This window comes from Sapajus apella, unplaced genomic scaffold (assembly GCF_009761245.1).
Source record: "Sapajus apella isolate SASKATOON/1434 unplaced genomic scaffold, GSC_monkey_1.0 scaffold89, whole genome shotgun sequence".
Classification (NCBI taxonomy): Eukaryota; Metazoa; Chordata; class Mammalia; order Primates; family Cebidae; genus Sapajus; species Sapajus apella.
The window spans coordinates 2033551-2056147 of NW_022437029.1; the positions used below are offsets into that span (position 1 = coordinate 2033551).

Genomic DNA, 22597 nt, shown 5'->3' on the forward strand with positions numbered 1-22597 from the left:
ACTCCTGTTTTCTAACTGAAAATGGATAAGTAAGTAGTAGTGTATCGTTAAAATTAATAAAATGCTACTCAATAAATTTCACCTATTTTTATTAGAAGGAATCTTGAATTCAACATGGCTTTTTAAACTATTATTTTATTTCAAATACACATGAACGGTCGTGGCACAGAAAACAGTGATGAAAGGCACAGTCAACAGGACCAGTTATTAGGTTTTCAATTATAGCAGCAAATCTGAAAATAAATAATCTTCCTTTAAAAATCCAACAAGTACCTAAAATATTACTACAGATATTAATCATTCAGCTAATGAAGACATTTTACAGAAAATATATACAATACATTAAAGAAGAAAAAAAAATCTGGTACAACCTGGCAAGGAGATTCCTCAGGCAGCTTCTCCAAGGGATGCTTCCAGAAACAACCCCTGATGCAAAGACAACCTTTCCAAAGTGTTCTGAATAGGACGCTTCAGTTTCTCATTCCATAAATGAAACACAATTGTTACACTTTGCTGATTCTTAACTCTCTTTTTTTTTAGATGAAGTTTTGCTCCTGTTGGAGTGCAATGGCACAATCTTGGCTCACTGTAACCTTGGGCTCCCAGGTTCAAGCAATTCTCCTGTCTCAGCCTCCCAAGTAGCTGGGATTACAAGCATGCGCCACCACACCGGCTAATTTTGTATTTTTTGTAGAAATGGGATTTTCTCCATGTTGGTCAGGCTGGTCTCAAACTCCTGACCTCAGGTGATCCGCCCACCTCAGCCTCCCAAAGTGCTGGGATTACAGGAGTTAGCCACTGTGCCCAGCTCCAAATCTTTCTTAGAAAACATACTGTCTACACTGAAATGAAAAGTCTCAAATCTACTGGCAGTGCATCTTACAGTACTGTGAATATCAGCCACTTTTAAGGCTCGGAGAATATGTCTTCAAAAGATACTTTCACCAAATTTGAGCAAACACTGAGCATTTCAAATAAATAATGGAATGCTAACCAAGTAAAAGTACCAAACCCTTGGTTCCAGGACAGTTGCTAATTACTAATACAATGAAACAACTAGGAGCAAGTGATACATAAAATAGTCTCCCTAAAGTCCAAGAGTATTAAAATATTCCCCACAACAAACAATCATCTTCATTTTAGAACAATTTTAGCACCATTTTTTTTTTTAACAAATTTTACTGCAACGTTAACAGTGGGAATGATACTTCGCGCAAAGTGCTTTCCTGTTAACGCTCAGTTTACTTTCTTGAAAAAGGTCTTCTAAATTCTCAGCTCACACGCACCCTGGAGTGCCAGCTCACTCCTTTCTATCTGTTCCTCTGAAAATGATCTAGTTAGTGCCCAAACTGGTGAAGGAGTGTTTCGGGTAAGAAGAGAGGAGTTTACATATACATGTTGATGCACATAATGTATAACCAAATCCTCAGTTCAGTTGGGTTTTTTAAAAAAATATCTTTTTAGCATTGTATGTTCACATGCATTAAAGTAAGCATACTAGTTAGCATATAAGATTAATAATTTAAAATGCACAACTGCCAGAGTCAAACTAAATTTTACACCCTATAAATATTGCAACATAGCTTGGAAAAGTTCCTTTATAAAGGGGTTGGATTGGATAAAGTTCTCTTACAACACTAAGGTATGATTATGACTCACATTTCCCATCTTTTGACAGTCTTAATCTCTCATTTTCTTTCTTTTAATTCTATTTGTATCAAGGCCATGGCAGTACAGTAAAAAGCACAAAAATTAATGGACAAACCAAAATAAAAATAAACTTCTTTAGCAATTAATGGCTTGGAAGCAGAGAGGTTATCTGCAAAACATCCTCAAACTACAACATTTGGCTGGCCCGTGGAGGATTTGATCTGTGCTAGATGATAAAAAGAGAAACTAAGTTTTGGTTAAAAAAAAATTAAGTCCCTCGATACACAGTAGATTATCTGATCTTTACAAAGCAAAGGTTATTTTTGCTCTTAATGTTGTATCTAAAATACCACTGTTACTCATTCTTCAATTTACTTCTGACAGGTTCAGAGCAGTCTAAATCAGTATAAAGTAACACCTCTTCAAAAAAAAAAGAAGAAGATCCCTTATACACTGTGTTAGTCCTATTCCTATAATCTCATTTTAGCAGTTCCTTTACAAAACCCTACTCAGTAAGATGCTGCAACTTTGCCAACAAATGCCCAGTGAAGACAAATTGAGATCTCCGGCAGAAGACATTCCTGACATTTAGTAACAGGTACATGACTTGTTACTAAAGACTTTATTCATGCATTTACCAAGGGAATACTACAGGGAATCAAGTATGAAGATTTCCTCTTTATCTCTTTTAAAATGCTGTATTCATTTCCTATTCCTACACAACAAATTGCCACAAATTGAGCAGCTTAAAACACCACTGATTTATTATCTCATAGTTCTGTAGTCCAGTAGTCCAAGCAGACTTAACTGGAGTTCTCGGCTTAGGGTCTCACAAAGCTGGACTCAAGGTGTTGGCCAGGCTGGGTCTTATCTGGAGACTGGAGATGAATGCCTTTGCAAGCCCATGAATGAGTTTAGGGGCTAAATTCAGTTTTGGTGGCTGTAGGACTGCAGTTCCCAGCTACTTGGCTGTTAGGCCTCTCAGCTCCTTAAAGCCATCTGCATTCCTTCTTATGCAGCCCCCTCTACCTTAAAACAGCAGTGGTGCCTGGGGTCTTTCTGCTTTGTCAGTGACTTCTGCTACCAGCCTAAGAAAACTCTCTGCTTTTAAAGGAGTCACAAGATTTAATAAACTACCCCCAGACAGTCTTCCTTTTGCTAGACAACATGATATAATCATAGATCAAACAGGTTCCACCCATGCTCAAAGGGGGAGGATATTATACAAGGTCACTAGCAGGGGTGTCAATAGGGGTCATTCTTAGAAATCTGCCTATCACAAATATACACTGCTATTCACTAGAACAGTCTCTCCAAACGTGCTGTTTCCACATAATCAATCTTTTCTTTGATGGACAGCACTGTTAGGAGACAACCTTTTTTTTTTTATTATTATGATCAATTTTTTAAAGGCCTTCATAATTTTGCTTATAGTTTTAAAAATAACCACACCTTCTAATTATTTACTAGTGCAACCACTGATCTGAGAAGCTATATACTTTGTTCAAAGGTATTCATCTCCAGTGGTTGAACATGTCTACAGCCCATGTGCTAAATAATACTTTGCATGAACTTTTTCCAAAGCTTTTCAGTCACACTGTCTGTTCTGACTACACAGTATGGTACAGTGAATGATGAGGGGAATGCAGGAGACTAAGACAAAGAACTTAAGAAATCTTACCTCTTAGAAATGGGTCCTCAACTTCCTCTTCTCACCCAAAATGCTTATCGTCATTTGCATTATGGTCTACTCCCATGTCTGCTTTTAACCTCCTGATGAGAATTTATTACTCATGGTTTCTAGACTGTTGACAGTTAGCCCTCTGGACACAGTACTGTCCAACAGAGCTTTCTGCAGCAATGGAAACGTTTTGCATCTGCGGTGTCCAGTGTGGTCGCCACTAGCCCCACATGGCCACTGAGTACTTGGAATGTTGCTGGTGTGACGGGAGAACTGGGTTTTTTATTTATTTAAACAGCCCCCATGTGTCTACTGGCTATATGTATTTTTAAAACTAGTGCCAACCTTTGACACTTTCTCCATTCACTATTTTGGTAAAACATATCAGTGTCCCCGCAAGGGGAAGTATTTACCTTCTTCCAGTTCCAGGCACTCTTCTCCTTTCTTAACCTTCTGTCCTCACACGGCTCCTAAGGGCGACCACTACAATTTCTTGCTTGGGGAAAGGATGGCTGTTTCTACTAACAGAACTGGGCAGAAAGTAGGGAGTAACTAACAGTGAGAGGCCCTGAGCACCCGCCGCAGGGGAGGACAGCTGAGCAGCGTGAGCTGCAGGCTCGCCTCAGGACCCTGAAACCTGGTCAGAGACAATACACACCACACACACAGACATGTCCACAATCAAAAACTAGACAGCTGACTGTGTACGCAAGAGCATGGCAATGACAGCAGGGAGACGGAGTGAAGAAAGAGTAAGAGGGCTGGGCATGGTGGCCCATACCTGTAATCCCGGCACGTTGGGAGGCTGAGGCAATAGGATCGCTTCAGCCCGGAGGTCAAGGTGGCAGGGAGCTGTGAGAGCACCACTGCACTCCAGCCTGGGCAACGAAGCGAGACCTTGTCTCCAAAATAATACAAGATAATAAAAAATAATTTAAAAAAAGAGTAAGAGGAGGGCAGGCTGGAACAATTGGTTCCACATCCAGATGCTGACTGGCCACCTGCCATGTGCCCCACACACCCTAGGCACTGGTAGATTCATGGGGAGGGGACTACAAGAAAGTCCTGGAATGACAGGAAAGATTTAGCTAAAAGGAGTCTTGGGAACAAGAATGAGCTTCCTAGGAACGGGACGGCTGATGCTGGGAGAGAAAACTGCATGGAAACAGAAAAAAGCTGGCCAGGCAGGCTGTCTTTAAAGAAGTTGTAACAGATCATACCAAGTGCTGCAGTAACTTTCTTCTCCCTAGATTTTCAGAGCATGGTCTTTCTTCATGAAACCAGAGTTGGCAACTGAGGAACCAGGGATCCAAGGGGACTCCTAAGCCCATCTGCACAGATGTTTACCTCTGGTACTAAGTTATTTTTGCAGTACTTTAGTATGCCCAGCTGGTGCCAAAATTTTATGAAGAAAGGTTATTCCACTTTTTGAATGCAATTTGCTTGTAGGCACTGGGCCAAGGAAATCTAAGAAGAAAGACATTCAAGAAAGTGAAAAACAAAACATTCTAGCAAAAAAATTTCAACTGGCCTTTAACTGACATAAAAATCGTTTTTGGCAAAATGATTGACTTTTCAACCAACAAAAGTAGCTAAAAATTATTACAACATGGAGTGATGGTGTACTCTATCAGTGTTTCCAAATGTTTTCACTTCATAACACTGCACAGAAAATGATGCTGTTTGATGCTGTTGGTTCAACACATTGGGTAACTAGATGAAGCTCCTCCAGGCTAGAGGCAACCAGCTGGAACTCTGCCCCAGTGCTAGGTTCCAGCCAGTGGCCACTCAGAAAGCTCAACAGAATCCATCTCTGCCCATCTGCAACCAACCTGCAACCCACTTGAGGCACTTCAGTGTGTCCAAGCAGACTGGCTGGGAACTGATGTTGATAATTCATTTTTTTAACAGGCTGGTAATACTCTTTGTTTATAGTAGTAATATCATTTGGAGTTGCATGTTTAAGAGAAATACATATGCTCTTCTGGACACGGGACCCACTTATCAGTTCATACTGCAATAAAATCATTTTGGAAAATATACTACTAGTAATACCTTTCACCAAAAAACAATATTACAATTTTTCTTTAAAATTATACCAATTACAACTCATACAATAGCAACATCTAGAAAACATTTTGTCAGAGCTCATGAGTGCAGATGAAAAAGAATCAACAGGAGATAATGCACCTAACTCATAGATTAAAGACAAAGATTAAAAAGGAAAGAAGAGTTTGTCACTTTACATATCAGAGGAAATATAATGAGTTAAGTCTACAATAATCTGGGTTGAATGCATCACACTTATACATTGAGAATTTATCAGACTGACTTTCTGTGGCTGTACACCATACACAGTATAGCAAAGTAACCCTCAGGAAGGACATTAGTCTTTAAAATCTTGGCTTTAAGGAATGACAAATGTCTTTGAAAATATTTTGTTCAGAGTCACTGTGATTATAAAAGTACTTCAGTTAAGAAATCCATCTATAATCAATCTTAAATGGCAGTGCATTTGAAAAATGGCATTGATTTGTAATGTTTGCATTTCCAAAGAAAAATATAGAAAGAACTTAAAAAAGCAAGGTAACTGGTTTTCAAAAAAAGTATCGATTCAAAAATCTACTGCACAAAAATATGTACTTCTTAAGTCTAATAAATTAATTCCATAACATTTTTATGTATATTTATATATTTATATATATAATCCCTGATAATCTATAAAAGAGGGTCTTATTATAATAGTAAAATAAGTGAACCTCAAAAGTACCCCCTTCATAAAATGTATTTAACATTAGTTTTTCTCAAATTTAAGGAATGTAACAATATGTACAACTCTTGTGTATTAGTATAATACCAAAATAGTACAAGTCATATTAACAGGCTGTCATAATTGAAAAATGTTTGAGTCAAGTTAAAATCAGAGGACAGCTTAGTTTTAAATGAATACAATTATCATGGGAGATTCACTTTCCAAGTGGAAATGACAATCGTCTTATCTACAGTAGATTTCACAAGAGGTAGTGTTCAAGTAGAAATTAAAAAGAAAGGTACATGCTTAACTATCTTTAATTAACAAATTCACAGGAAAAAATGTGTTGGTTTCTCAGTAGATGATCAGTTGGTAGCTTTTTTAATATGAATCTGAAATACAAAATCATGAAAAGTATGATAAAGTAGTTAATTCTCAATTCCAAAAAGGTGTAAAATACAAAATAAAAACACAATAAAAATATAGTTGCTAAGCTGTTTCACTGATTTCAAGATTCTTACCTCATTAAGAATGGCCCAAACAGCAGAATTCTGAATAACTGAAAGTCGAAAGGCTGCAATGGGATTGAGATTTGGATCCACCATTCCTTCTGCAACACCATTTTCAAATTTTCCTTCAAAATAAAATCAATACTTGTTGGACAGACTGAGGTGAGCAAACATAAAATATCACTGAGTTAAGGCAGGAAAGGAACACATCAAATATTTCTAGTAGATGTCTTTTGACAGGGCATGGGTAATTTCTTTCCCCCTTTTTTCTACTTTCATTCAGCTTTTTTATTTTTCATCAAGTAGTGCATGTTTAAAAACCTCACAGGCAATTTACTTAATTAGGCAGAGCTACACTTTTTCTCACTGCAAATTAAAAAACAAAACAAAAATACATTTGTTCTTATATCAACAATGTTTTAACCTATAGGTTTTTTGCAAATTGCGACTTACCCAAATCTTACGAAAATATATATCATCTGTACCATCATGCAGTCTGACTGCTTTGAATGTTAAGTCAGTAATAACAAATTTTGATTTGTTAATTAAATATGCATACAGTTGCTCACCTTGAGCAAGGACTCAGTACAAGTGTATTATTTCCAAAGGCACATGTAGAAGGAATTAAGAAATAATGCCTCCTCTACCCAGTTCAGTGTAAGACTCCATTATAATGACAAGCTAAAATAAGCTCTCCTATAAAAATAAGGATCAAGAACCATAAAAGGTGAACCGCTTTTTTTGCTACAAGGAATAGTATCCATCTTAAAGCAAAACCAAAAACAAGTTGTCAGAAAAGTGACAAGAAAATGGCTCATCCTGGGCAAATTTCTTAATTTAAGCCAAGTGTTGGTCAACAAAAAAGGACAGTCCTTGTGGGCTGAGAGGAAATTTGAGATTACTATGTAGGGTAATACATACAGAAAGAGAGAGAAAATAAATTTTCACAAATTTAAGCTGGAAAATCAATATATAATGAGAACTGAATACAACATATATTTTTTGGTAATATAGGTATACCAAGGAGAAGAACTCTTTTTGGGAGTATACCATTTCACCTAATTGGCGTTCAAAGTTAGTGTTCCCTACCATCAAAACTGACTGCAAATGTTCACTTGTTATTGCTGATTTATAATGATATACATCTTTGAAACGTTCTTTCACACAGCCTACGGGCTGCCAAATACTGATATCGTCCACAAACACACGATTTTAATGGAACACTTGTATCCCTTTGGAGGCATTTATGAAATTCTATTCTATTTTCCTTTTGGTATATTACTGGCTTCTGGTATATTATTACACTGCAGATGAATCATTTCCAATTTGAGATTTAGGTGAAAGTTCCTGAATTAAATGGATTTTGAGATATGGAAATTTCTCTTTCATTTGTACTGAGGTCCAAAACCACTGCTGGGACTATAGTTTGAACTTGGAAAACGCATCTACTGTAAATTTGTGTGGGATAGAGGTCTTGCTTCCAGGTTTAACTTTCGACAGCATGAGAAATGTATAAAGACTTGATGGTACTCCAAGTTAACTGTCATTAAAATGATTTGACTGCAACGAAAGTTTTGCATATAAGCACCATTTTGTCTTGTAAGTTTAGGTTGAATTCATTAAGAAACAATATCAAGTCTGCAGGAAAAACTAATTTTCTTTTTTTCTTTTTTTTCTTTGAGACAGAGTCTCACTCTGTCTCCCAAGCGGGAGTGCAACGGCATGATCTCAGCTCACTGCAACCTCTGCTTCCCAGGTTCAAGTGATCTTCCCCCTCAGCCTCCCGAGCAGCTGGGATTACAGGCGTGTGCCACCATGCCTGGCTAATTTTTGCATCTTTAGTAGAGACCAGGTTTCACCAGGCTGGCCGTGTTGGTCTTGAGCTCCTGACCTCAAGTGATCCACCTGCCTCGGACTCCCAAAGTGCTAGGATCACAAGTGTTAGCCACTGCCCAGTCTAGCAAAAACAAATTTTCAAAGTGTTAATAGTTGTTGAGGGCAGTTCTCATTTGGGAAAATTCCAATCTTGGTCCTGAGCTCAAAAAAACTGCAGTAAATCTTTACCACTGCTAAGCCACTGAGCTGCTGTGTGGCAGGGCAATTCAGGATATTCAGTTCCTGTTTCTGACAAAAATTCACGGTATTGGTGATAGCTAAGTTCATGAGGGTGAGTAAGTTTCACTGTTGACACTTTGATTCAATGACATATGACACATTCAAATCTTTTCTGAAAAGTACCTGGCTGATGAATAATAAAATAAATAACCATAACCTTTAAACATCTTACATTTTCCCAAACTTTGTAAATTAATACAACTAACCCGTCTTCTCCACACATATTTTTTTAACCGCCATTTGTTGTAGCACATCTTAGCAGATTGTACTTCAGGTTGTAATGAATTTGTGTTTTCTCAGGCTGTGTGAAAATACTGTTCCCTGTAGTTGTCCCAGACTATTACAAGGGCCAACTCTTCAGTCTCTTAAACGCTGGCATTGATTCCAAGTCACAATTGAGCAGTACCAGTGACAACCCTGTCAATTCCTCAGGAGCCAAGAAAAACACTCAAAATCATCTCCTTTGCTTTTTGACTATTGATTTTGCTTCCAATGTCCTTAAATCTTAAAGCACTTGTTATTGCTGAAAGCCTCCTATCCTAAATAAGTTTATTTTCTCTGCATACATTACTTTGGCTGCTGCTATTAAACACGATTTAATTAACTCACAATTGGTAAGCAGTTTTTCTTGCTTAGCTAAAAAACGAGCCACTTGAAATATCACTTTGGGGACAGCCTCATTTTTATTTTTAGTGAAGAAATTCTGCTGTGATGCAATATTCCATTCTAAACTTTCTAACTTTTCTGACCATTGCTTTCCTGTGAGTTGGGAATATTGTTGAATTTAGCCTAGTAATGTACAGCTCTCACATAATTGCCCAATAACCACAATGACTTGCCAACAATTTTGTAAAATAACCCGTATTCTACTCTATTAAAAGCCACAATGCTCAAAATCTACTTAAGTTCTTGTTTTGATGATAGGTAAGTGCTTGTAATTTTTTTTTAAAGTCACAGTACGGTGATATGTGTGGCTCTCACAATACTGTCCAATTTTAAACACATCATTGTGATTTGTACTCTAAGCAGCAGAGCAAGGCCGGGAGAGCATGACCTCGATCTCTACTGTCCCTACTCACTCATCTCTGCTGTTGGAGAGTAAAAGCACACACACACTACATTAGAAAATGAGCATGGCTGTCTTCCAAAAAATCTTTATTTGTAGACATGGAAATTTGAATTCTATATAATTTTCACACATCACAATGTATTCTTTTTACTTTTTTACCATTTAAAAATAAAAAAAGAAAAAGACTTTTAAAATGTTCTTAGATCACAGGTGGTATCCTTTCAAAACCAGGTGGTGGTATCCTGTTCAAAAACAGGAGGTGTGCCAGATGTGGCCCATGGGCCATAGTTTGCTGACCACATGCTATTACATTATGCATGCTAATCCATTCTCCAGTCTCACAGCACAGTTAATAGATTAGTAGTAAGATAAGGTACATTCAAATTGAAAACCACAGCAAAGAAGGCTTGTACTAATTTATATAGTAAATGTTGAATCTATGAGCTTCCAAAGAAATGGTTTTATTAAAAAATTATTAATAAACTTATTTCACAGAAGTTTGTCCATACTTGGTGCTGGACTGGGGTAGCAGGTAGGTGCTATGAAAAATTATTATTGAATATTGAATTAGGCAGAGGATTCAGAGCTTAAAAAGATTGCGAAACTTGGAACATTTTAACCAATGCATCACCACCTGATGAGCTCGTTTCATTAGAAAAATAATTACCAAATGATAACTAGCTTCATCAAAACACCCTAGCCCAGCAATTTTATCCTCTCTCATGTATAAGAACAGTACATACAATGCAGCAAAAGATTGCAAACAACCTAGGTATCCATCACTAGGAGCCTGGCCAAATAAATTACAATATGCTAATACAAGGAAATTCTAGGCAGCCAATTAAAAGACTGAAGAAAAAATAAAAAGAATAGGCTGGGCACAGTGGCTCATGCCTGTAATCCCGGCACTTTGGGAGGGTGAGGTAGGTGGATTATCTAAGGTCAGGAGTTTGGGACCAGCCTGGCCAACATGGCGAAAACCCATTTCTACTAAAAATACAAAAATTAGCCTGGCATGGTGGCCTGCACTTGTAACCCCAGCTACTTGGGAGGCTAAGGCAGGGGGAACCGCTTGAAACCAGGAGACAGAGGCTGCAGTGAGCCGAGATTGTGCCACTGGACTCCAGCCTGGGTGACAGAGCGGGACTTCATCTAAATAATAATAATAATAATAAAGAAAAATAATAAATAAAAAGTCGAAGATTTACTTCAATTCCTAAGTCTATATTGTAGAGAAACACTCATACATGTGCATAAGTGTTCAAAGCAGCCATGTTTATCAGAGCAAAAAACATGGAAACAAACTTTATGACCAAACAGAGGACATATCCACGGAATCCATCCATACAGGAGTGAAAAAGAATGAGCTATAAACACACACCCACATGGATGAAATCTCACAATTGTTGAGAGGAAAAATAACCAAATTGTAGACTACAGAAAGATATTTATATCAAATGTGAAAACAAGCAAAATACCACTGTGCATTGCTTAGGAATATATTCCATACATAGTAAAAATGGAAATGGAAATGGTAACCATAACATTCAGGATGGCGGCTATCTTTAGGTAGAAGAAGAGAAGCAATTAGGGAAGGACAGCTGAATTAGCACATCTGAAGTTGGAGGGTGGATACAGGTACTCAACATATTATTATTATTAAAATATTTTTAAATGTTCGTGTTCTATATGTACACAGGCATTTTGTTCCATGAAAAAAATGAGATGTAAAACTGGGTTGTAGGGCACATCATTTGTGTGTGATGTGTTCTTAAAGAACACATCCATATGTTGTCATTTATGCATAGAATACTTCTGAAAGGACACAAATCATTACAGAAACTGCCTCTCAGAAGCACTGGGTAGGAGGGGGAAGAAAAGGGAAGAAGACCTACAACTACCCTTTTAAATCTGTATTTGTCACTGTGTGTGTGTGTGTGTGTGTGTGCGCGCGCACTGTCTTTTCAAACAACAAATTTAACCTTTGTTCTTAACCCAGGGGTCTGGAAGGTAAGTATTAAAAGACACAAAAGAAGAGAAAAGGTGAAGGAAATTACCAGAGTGACGAGAATCCCTGACCCCGGCACTGACAGGAATGGCCAAGGGCTGCAGTTGTGGGTCCCCTCCGCCCGCCATGCCTGTCCAGTGGCCCTTTCCTTCTCCCACCGGGTCTCTGCAGAACGTTCTTCTGCCTCCTCACAGCTTTAACCCACTGAAACAGAACTAGTATTTCCTCTACACGACCATTCTTAGCTATCACACTCTACTCTTCTAACTCCCACCCCATCAACCCTTGAGTCTCCACTGATGGCCAGCTAATGGTCTACTGTTCTCATCAATGCCTTCACACATAAGTTGCTACATGGTCTGATCCAATTTAAATTCGGACCCCTCTTCAGGACCAGTCTTGGCGATATGGAAGGGGAGCAGGGAAGTGCTGGGTAGAGAAGGGCATGGTCCCTGGCTAGGGCTCCTGCCTGGGGCCTGCACCCAGACATAGGTGAGGACAGGCATTTCTGTTCTCCTGCCCAAATGTTACATTTCCCAAGACCAGCCTGGCCCGTGATGTACCCATACTGTGCCTATAAAAGCCCTGAGACCGTAGCAGTCAGGCACACAAGCAGCTGGACATGGAGGGGAAGGGAGCCCACCGGCGGAAGAGCACACCGACAGATGCTGGCAGGCCATCGGCAGGTGGCGCGACCCAGAATTTGACCTGGGCAGCTGGAGGAGTGCCCAGGCCGCTGAACAGCCCCGCTCAGGGGAAAACAATCTCCCTTCTGGCTCCCCCATCTGCTGAGAGCTACTTCCACTCAAGAAAACTTTGCACTCATTCTCCAAGCCCATAAGCAATCCGATTCTTCTGGTACACCAAGGCAAGAAACCCTGGAATACATAAAGCCTCTGTCCTTGTGATAAGGCAGTGGGGTCTAATGGCCGAGCATGGTGGCTCATGCCTGTCATCCCAGCACTTTGGGAGGCGGAGGTGGGCGGATCACCTGAGGTCAGGAGGTGGAGACCACGCTGGCCAACATGGCAAAACCCCATCTCTACCAAAAATTAAAAAATTTGCCAGGTGTGGGGGCTCGTGCCTGTAATCCCAGCTACTTGGGAGGCTGAGGCAGGAGAATTACTTGAACCTGGGAGGTGGAGGTTGCTTTGAGCTGTGATCGCACTACTGCACTCCAGCCTGGGCAGGCACTCTGCTCAAAAAAAAAAAAAAGGAAAGAAAAAAAGAAAGAAAGGGGGTTCTAATTGAGCAAACACACACAAGCTACCTATGGACAGCTAAACTAAAAGAGCACCCTATAACACACGCCCACTGGAGCCTCAGGAGCTGTAAACCGTTCACCCCTAGACACTGCCACGCAGTCAGAGCCCCACAGCCTGCCCGTCTGCATGCTCCCCCATGAGTTTGAGGCAGCAGGGCACCAAAGAAGTGAGCCACACTCCCATCACATGCCCTGAAAGGTAGAAAAGGGAACTCTGTCCATTTTAAACAGCAGCTTGTTTGCACGCCAAGTGGGCTCTTACTAACATCTCCTTCCCTAGTTCTCCCTGTTAAACTTTACACTGGTATCCAGATTTGCTTATCTGTATCTACCATCTCTAATTGCTTAACACTAAAATTTCCATTCTATTTCACAGCACCCTTAGGCTTAAACTTGTCCACATTCTGGTTCAAGTCAACTCCTCTTTAGGGAGATCCACATCCTCTTTTTAGGGAGAACTCTGTTCTTCTGGCCTGCTTCTCCATTGGGCAAAATCTCTGCACCACTGTTCTGGGTCCTTGGCAAGGACAGCAGCCCCTTCTCTTGGAGTGATACCCTGCTTCAAGATCAGAGCACTGGTCATGGCAGTAGCCCTTGGTTTTTGTTTTGTTTGGTTTGAGACAGAGTCATCCAGGCTGGAGTACAATGGAGCAATCTTGGCTCACTGCAACCTCTACCTCCTGGGTCGGGTTCAAGCAATTCTCCAGCCTCAGCCTGCCAAATAGCTGGGAATACAGGCACGCACCACCACACCTGACTAATTTTTGTATTTTTAGTAGAGATGGGTTTCACCATGCTGGCTGGGCTGGTCTTGAACTCTTGACCTGGCAATCTGCCTACCTTGACCCCCAAAGTGCTTGGATTACAGGTGTGAACCACGATGCCCAACCAAGCCCTTGGTTTTCTTGGCTGGCTTCTACTACTGGACTGGGGCAGTGAGCTGGGGCAATGGTGATCAGGGCCAGGTATTCTCACCCTGCTGTGCCTAGGGTAGAGATTCTGCCCAGATTCATCAGCTGCTCTTGTCTGTAACGGAGCTTCTGCAAAAGAGTTGGGGGTAAGGACAGATGCTGACAGCCTGACCTTCCTAGGGAGATGCCACAGCCCTAGACTAGAAGCTGGCAGGAGAGTCCAATGTTCCTGGCTGTACCTGCACAGGGCAGAGCTTCTGTCTCCCTGAGCTGGGGTGGTGTGGGTGATGGGGCTGGTCCTGGCTCCCTCCCCACAGCTTGGAGGCTCTCATGAATAAATGTTGCTCCATTTCCTAAGAGCACTTAGAACAATCTTCACAGGTTTAAAATATTTTTTTAAAAATAATTTTCACCAGTTATAATTTTTTTATGCTACCGAGAGGGTCAAGGAAGCTCGTCACACACAATTCCATAAAGAAGACTTCTTAGAAGCAGAATTTTATACATTCAGTTGAAAAAGATCAGCTCTGTTCTGCTTGACTACACAAGGTCCTAGGCTAATGATCCGTAAGTTCTCTTCTGGTTCTAAGAATATGAGTTGATATTTTAGATGGTAATTTTCTTCAAATTACTATAGAGATATTTAATATAGATGTCTCTATTTCCTATGCTACTTTTGTAATCTAGAATACACCATTCTCATAAATTTAATAAGTGACAAGTAATAGTGGTAATAAATGTCTTGGATACTCAGCTGATTTTGTATATATTTCTAGAGATGGGCTAAGATGCAGCCCAAATATAAAATTCATTCATCCCCCAAAGCTATAAAGAAAGTAGTCAGTGTTATTGTGCAACTCTCTTAGCAATGGCTGAATGACACTTACCCAAGGTAAAACTGCTCTAGAAAGGGCTTAAAAATATATCTATCCTGTACACCTACAATATAAATTTACCAATATTCGTTCTTGCCTAATACTAAGAGAAGCATTCATTTGTTTTAAGCAAAAGAAAATGTAGTTATTTAAGTCAATGTCTACCAAGTGACATGCCCTGTGTTAACTATAGAACATGCAGGAGAGACACGACCTCTCCCTCTCCAGGGGGAGCCTACGGAGCAGAGCTATGAAACAACACAACCACACAGCAAAGGCACACGCAGAGGGGTTGGAAGAGCAGGGAAGAGGGGCCACTAAACTGGCAGATTAAGGATGAAAAAGCATTTATTAGAAGGGAAAACAATCGACCAATCATTTCAGGTAGAGAAAATGGCTAGAGATGTGGCTGCCCAGAGAGTATAAGGCCTTCATCAGACGAACAACAGTCTCAGGACTGGAAAGAAAGAGCAAGAGAAAGTCACAGATGTGAAGGTAAGTGGGAGCTAAGGGATCAGATAATGAAAGTCACTAAGGTCTTCACCCAGGTCAACAGCGTTCTAGTTACATTTCAGAGAAGTAACTGCAGTGGCCCTAGAAAGCCACAGGAAGGCCACAGGGAGATGCAGTCTCTCCTCTGGCTCTGAATCAGAGGCACAGGGCAGATGGCCCCCTTACAGATAGGGTGACCCAAGGCTTTCGGATGAAAAACTGACCAATTTGTGCTAATGGATAGTAAGAAGAGGATGATCTTCAGGGTGACTCCTTAGGTTAGGCTTAGGTGACTAGATGGATAGGGACAGCAAAAACTGTGGTGACCAATAAAGAAATGTGTGTGTTACAGACGCTCACGGTAGGCGGCTATGTGGCCACCAGGTATAAGGATATGCTAGCGGACATCTCAACAAAGATGTGACCTCGGGAGTGGGGAAGGGGCCCAAAGCACAGATTCTGGCCTGTGGATGTGAGCTGAGACAGGAGAGGAGCTAAACTCGTCCAGTAGAAGGCAGTACAGGCAGACTCTCTATCAGGCAGCATCAACAAGAGTATGGCAGGCTGAGAAGAAGGAGCTAGTGAGTGAAGCAATATGTGATCTGAAATCCTACTTGAGTCAAATAATAAAAGCAAAGCAAGTATTAAAACACAGCACACATAAAACCTGGAGGACACTGGTAATTGTAATCCTCAAGTTGCTTAACATCTGAAAAGAATTTAAAAGTACTTTGGGAGTAAGTCCAGAAAAATAAAGGGCATTTTACTAAAGTAGATATTACCTATTCTGAAATAGCCATCTTCTAATCGTTTGTCTTTGGTTTCTTTGCTTATTTCCAAACCTTCACTCTAAAAATAAAACAAAAGCATTAATTTCAAAAATAATTCCTTCTATGTATCCTAAGTTATCAATATATCTTAGTATACATGAAGAGGCATCTGTGACACAGCTATTCCTAAAAAGAGAAATATCATCTCAGTCTTGAACTTTAAAAAACACACTATATTAATAATAAAAGAAGTTTTCTTAAGCCATCATTTGAATTGGTATATAATATATTGGTGGTTGGAAATAAAACATTAAATCAATTAAGTAGAACAGTATTTTCTATTAAAACTATCTATAGAAGAACTGTGTAGTTAACTTGAAAGAAATCTAAGCATTCCTTAGAGACCAAAGAATTAAACTGTATATCAATTAACCAGCATTAAAAACACATAGATTTTGGGACTCAAAATACAAATAGCAAGAAAACACTAAAGAAAACAATTATTCATTTATTTTCCTAGTAGAAATGTTAATGTTATTTGCAACCTCCACCTTCGAGGTTCAAGTGATTCTCGTGCCTCAGCCTCCTGAGTAGCTGGGACTACAGGCATATGCCACCATGCCTGGCTAATTTTTGTATTTTTAGTAGAGATGGGGTTTTGCCATGTTGGTCAGACTGGTTTCAAACTCCTGACCGCAAATGATCTACCCGCCTCAGCCTCCCAAAGTGCTGGGATTACAGACGTGAGCCACCACGTCTGGCCTGTTATTTTCCAAGATAAAACAAAATGAAGGCTCTTTCTATGAATGGGTAAATGTGCTCATCAATATATAGGTGCTTCATATTTCAAAAAAATTAATATTATTCATCAATGAGTCCTGTAAATTATGCTAATTTTCTTTCCCCTTAAAAATAAGAAAAGCTTCAAGCTGAGTCTACCAGTATTAGTTGTTAGGGAAAGGTAAGATGAAAAAGCAGTCATACCTTAAAAGGCAAAACTTCCACGGTTGTGTTTAGCAGAATGTCTCCGGGATGTTCTTGGTTGCCGCTATGGAACAGGTAGCTGAAAATACAAACGTCAAAATAAAAACATAAGTTGGGCTAGATTTTATAAAGATTCAAGAAAATGACCTTACCTCAGAGTCCGCCTTTCCAAACAAGACTCTAAGCAAGCAAAGTTGACAACACTAGAGCTTGTAATAACTGCACAGTGTGTGTTCTGAATGGTTGTAGGGAATTTAAAAACTTAAGGGCATGACCCCTAGGTGATAAGTTCATTCCTTCTGTCAGAAACAATTATGTCGCTGCTTAACATAATAATGTACCTAGATTTTTTCAAAAAGGATGACAGTTTTATGTCACTGTCTATAATGCTTTAAATATTTAAACCTCTTCCCCGGAATAGTCAAAATGTAACACCTATATAATACTGCTGTATCTTGTGTCTGAAAAAAACTTCCCTAGGAAAACGAGTAGTCATGACAAGTCCAAAGACTAGTTCTAGGTTGGGCGTGGTGGCTCACACACCTGAAATCCCAGCACCTTGGGAGGCCGAGGAGGGAGGATCACTTGAGGCCAGGGGCTCAAGACAAGCCTGGACAACACAGTAAGACCTCACCACTATAAAAAATAAAAAAACTAGCTGGGCATGGTGGTTTGCATCTGTAGTCCCAGCTACTCAGGAAGCTCAGGTGCAACGGCCGCTTCAGCTTAGCCTAGAAGGTCTAAGCTACAGTAAGCAGTGATCACGCCACTGCATTCCGGCCTGGGTAACAGAGTAAGACCTTATCTCTAAATAATAATAATAATAGTAATAATTATAATAAAAGAAACAGACTAGTTCTATTCAATACAAATAACTTTAATGTTAGTCAACTAAAAGTAATTAACCTCTTAAAATATCTGAGTAATTCCATTTGTTAATATTCAAGAAGCATTTGAAGAATGACTAATTATTGATATATGGTGACAGATCTAAAACACTCTCTGGGTATGAGTATAATACTCTGTTTTGATACTCTGAAAACAAACTAATAAGTATGCATATGTGTCAGTGTAAGGGAAAGGGTGGAAACAAGATAAGACAGGCAAAACATGTCTGAATCTAAACCTAACTTTAGTTCAGTGGCATGGTTAAAAGTTTAGGCTTAGGAGTCAGAAAGACCTGGGTCCAAATCTTGGGTCTCTCAGGATTAGTAGCATTTTCACCTTTCACGAGTTTCCTCAGCTTTCTGAGCCTGAGTTTCTTCTGTATAATGCAGATGGTCCCATCTACCTCACATGACTTCAGTTCCTGAGAACTGACAAAAAGTCCCCTGCACATTCAAAAGGCTCGGCCAAGTGACAGTTACAGTATGGTGATGATACAGTTACAGCGGCGGGACAGTAGATGTGGCTATAAAAGGGTAACATGGGAATCCTTGAGGTGATAGAAATGGTCCTTAACTTGACATACTGGTGTCAAAACCACAGTCTGCAAGCTGCTACCCTTGGGGAAGTGGGGTGATAGGTACACACGATCTCTCAGTTTTACTTCTTACAGCCGCACGTGAAACTATACCTTCTCAAAAGTCAAAGCTTAAGAAAAAGAAATTGACTGTTGAGGGAAAAAGCACAAAAAATTGATGTATCCAGCCAAATGAAATCATCCCTGTTATCTCACCTCTACTGACAGTTTGATAGATTGTTTGTAGATTCGTTCTACGTACATAATATATGTAAAATATTTTTATTATTTCAAAAAACCCTTCTATAATCTATAATTCTATACTCTCTATATAGAATGCTATATATTCTATAATCTTATATACATATAATGCTATAATCTATAAAATGATCTACAAGGATATTCTATAAAGTTATAATTTGTTTTTTACCCCACTTAGTGTATATCTAAAAAAGTTTTCATGTCAATACATATTAACCTATGTCATTATTTTTAATGACTGCTTACAGCATTCCAATGGGTGGCAATATCATTTTACTTAACCAAACACATCTATGCTCTTTCTAATTCTATGCTGGCTCTCTGAGTGGTAAACAATACCTCAAAGTGCAGAGTATTAATATTATAAAAATGAGCTTTAACAGCAAAACAAATGCTCATGCAAGTGCAAAATAATACTCAAAACTATTTCTGCATGTTCTTCCAGTGGTATTCCCACTGCTTAGAACACTTTTACAACTTCAATTCCTCTTTGAAACCAGTTTAGAGTAACAAAAGAAAATTAGTAACATCATATCACAGCTCTGCATTGCTTTGACCACCTCAAACAGAATTACTGAAAATAATTCCTGGTAGATTCTAAAAATCAAATTGGCCCTCCCATCAGGACATCTATAATGAAATACCACAGAGTGAGGAACTATGTTCTTTTAAGCATGCCATGGCCAGTCTGGGGAACACACCCAAAACTGAAGAAGGACTGAGGAATCATGACTATTAAATTAAAAATTGGCCAGGCATAGTGGCTCACGCCTGTAATCCCAGCACTCTGGAAGGCCAAGGCAGGTGGATCACCTGAGGTCGGGAGTTTGAGACCAGCCTGGCCAACATGATGAAACCCCATCTCTACTAAAAATACAAAAAAATTAGCCAGGCATGGTAGCAAGCATCTATAATCCCAGCTACTTGGGAGGCTGAGGCAGGAGACTCTCTTGAACCTGGGAGACAGAGTTTGCAGTGAGCTGAGATTGTATCATTGCACTTCAGCCTGGGTGGCAGAGTAAGAGAAGGAAGAAAGAAAGAAAAGAAAGGAAAAAAAAGGAAGGAAGGAAGGAAAGAAGGAAGGAAGGAAGGGAGGGAGGGAGAGGGGGAGGGGGAGGGGGAGGGGAGGAGAGGAAAGGAAAGGAAGAAAGGGGGGAGGGAGAGAGAGAGAGAGAGAGAGAGAGAGAGAGAGAGAGAGAGAGAGAGAGAGAGAGAGAAAGATCTAAATTTTGTAAAATGAACATAAATGCTCAAAAACATAAAAGCGTTATAAATTTCCCCATGGTGTATTGAAAATAATCTAGCATTTGTAAAACTATTGACTAAGACTAGTCATACTCAGTCAAATTTATCATTTCAACTAAATTGCTGGGCTAATTAGCTAACTAGCTCCAGATCAAATTTCAAGGGACATGCCAGGATAAAAACATAAACACTAATTTGACAGTTCTAAATAAAAGTATTAAAAAATTATACTAGATGTAAGTCCAGAAATACCAATGAAGTTCACCAAATGTGTTAAATGTCAACGTTCCATCTGAAAACAACATACTCATTTTATTATGGAGTTGTTTTACGTGTAATTTACAGCCAGGCATCTTGGGACCCCCTGTGTCCCCTGTCATGCACACACACAAAAATCTATTATAAATCACGTTATGAATAAGACGTCTGAATTGTAAGACCACATACATTTCAATAATCACCAACCTTTCTACATTGACTGGTTTATCAAATTTAAACAAGATGTAGTCTCCAGCTGTCGGCGTGATAGCCCAGAAGAAATCCTCCCCCATGTAAGTCTTCTCCAGCGTATGCCCTTGGTAGACCTTCAAGGAAGTAGATACTTCCGCAGGTGGGTTTACATGAATTTTAAGAAGTAACGGTTTCATGTAATCTTTATCCTGGGAGCAAAGACATATATGCTATTAAATAATATACCACTTATTTAAGAAGAAAAACAATAATTGCACCTTAAATAACAAGTTGTAAGTTCACGAGAAAACAAAATTAAGTCACCAACCGTTAGTTTTTGGATTTTTCCTGATAGTGATGAGTGCAGACCAACATGTTGGAAAAGGGAAGGTCTGAAGCGAATTCGCAGATTTGCTTTCTGTCTATCACAATGTTTCTAAATATTAAAAAAAAAAAAGAATCACATTAGTGTTGCATAATAAAGTGAAATCTTGCCCTCACCTGGAAAATGAGAAGTCCTTTATTAAAGTATTGAAAAGAAGGGCCGGGTGCAGTGGCTCATGCCTGTAATCCAGCACGTTGAGAGGTTGAGGTAGGTAGACAACCTGAGGTCAGGAGTTTGAGACCAGCCTGGCCACCACGGTTGAAACCTCGTCCATCTCTACTAAAAATATAAAAATCAGCCAGGTGTGGTGGTGCACACCTATAATCCCAGCTACTCAGGAGGTTGAGGCAGGAGAATCTAATGAACCCAGGAGGTGGAGGCTGCAGTGAGCTGAGATCGTACCACTGCACTCCAGCCTGGGCAAAAGAGCAAGACTCTGTCTCAAAAAAAACCAAAAAAACAAAAAAAACTTTTTTTTGAAAAGAAAACAACTTCAAGTCATAATTACAAGTCATTTTTTTCTGGTCTTTGAGGTACTAATAGATTTGCTGCTTGAGTGATAAACAGCCATGATCCAGAAATTTAAAATATGCATAGTTAAGGGAAGACTGAAGGGTTTAATTTCAACCATCCTTCAACACATGTCAATAAACATTTGACTTTTAATATTAAAATGCACGAACTATAGACTAGCGGGTTGGTTCAAATATACAAACCATTTTTGATTCAATAATATAATGAACAATTTGCAAATTATAAGTGGCACATTTTGTTGCATGAAAGCAATTTGAAAACATGAGGCAATCACTTGCCTAGAAGCAAGTAAACGATATTAAAAACTCCACATTAAAATATTAAAATCTCTGTCAACACAGGACGGGACACCTATGTTTCAACTCGCAGTGCCTCATGGCCCAGACGTTCCATCACAACCTATCCTCATGTGTGGGCCTGGTGTGTGAAGACTGTGCAACACCAAGGCCACCTTGACAAATATTTTTAAACTTTTCATTTTTAATGACTTATGTTAAGTTTGGGGCTGAAAAAAATTGAAAAACACATCTTTATAAGAAATTTACACTTGGCTTGGTGTGGTGGGTCACACCTATAATCCCAGAACTTTGGGACGCCAAGGTGGGTGGATCATGAGGTCAGGAGATGGAGACCATGCTGACCAACATGGTGAAATCCCGTCTCTACTAAAAATACAAAATTAGCTAGGCATGGTGGTGTGCTCCTGTAGTCCCAGCTACTTGGGAGGCTGAGGCAGGAGAATCGCTTGAACTCGGGAGGCAGAGGTTGTAGTGAGCCGAGACTGAGCCAGGCATGGTGACAGTCTGCCAGGTTTGGTGGCATGCGCCCTGTAATCCCAGCTACCAGGGAAGCTGAGGCAGGAGAATTGCTTGAAACCGGGAGGCAGAGGCTGCAGGGAGCTGAGACTGCACCACTGCAGTCCAGTCTGGGCAACAAGGGCGAGACTCTGTCTCAAAACAGAAAAGAAGAGTGAGAGAGAGACAGAGAGAGACAGAGAGAGAGAGAGAGAGAGAGAGAGAGAGAGAGACAAAGGAATTTACACTTTAGAAGACTTCTAGTAATATACGGGGTGCTAAAATGCCTACTTCTCAAGAGGTTTCACTTCACTGGCATTATTACTGAGACTACAATACAGGTGAAACAGTGTATTTTCTCTGCACAAATACTCAAGTGGAAGGAG

General features: G+C 39.7%; 1 protein-coding gene across 3 annotated transcripts in view; it reads right to left on the minus strand.

Moving 5' to 3' along the window:
* Positions 1-1171: 1171 nt before the first annotated feature.
* MGAT4A (alpha-1,3-mannosyl-glycoprotein 4-beta-N-acetylglucosaminyltransferase A) overlaps positions 1172-22597 on the minus strand; it is a 116085-nt gene continuing 94659 nt past the window's right edge. For all 3 annotated transcript variants that reach the window (XM_032255391.1, XM_032255392.1, XM_032255393.1), the window contains exons 11-16: positions 20827-20934; positions 20514-20707; positions 17081-17159; positions 16109-16175; positions 6605-6717; positions 1172-6475 (exon numbers count right to left, since the gene is read on the minus strand). In XM_032255391.1, coding sequence (XP_032111282.1) covers positions 6449-6475; positions 6605-6717; positions 16109-16175; positions 17081-17159; positions 20514-20707; positions 20827-20934 — 588 coding nt within the window. In that variant the 3' untranslated portion in view covers positions 1172-6448. The remainder of the gene's footprint in view (positions 6476-6604; positions 6718-16108; positions 16176-17080; positions 17160-20513; positions 20708-20826; positions 20935-22597) is intronic.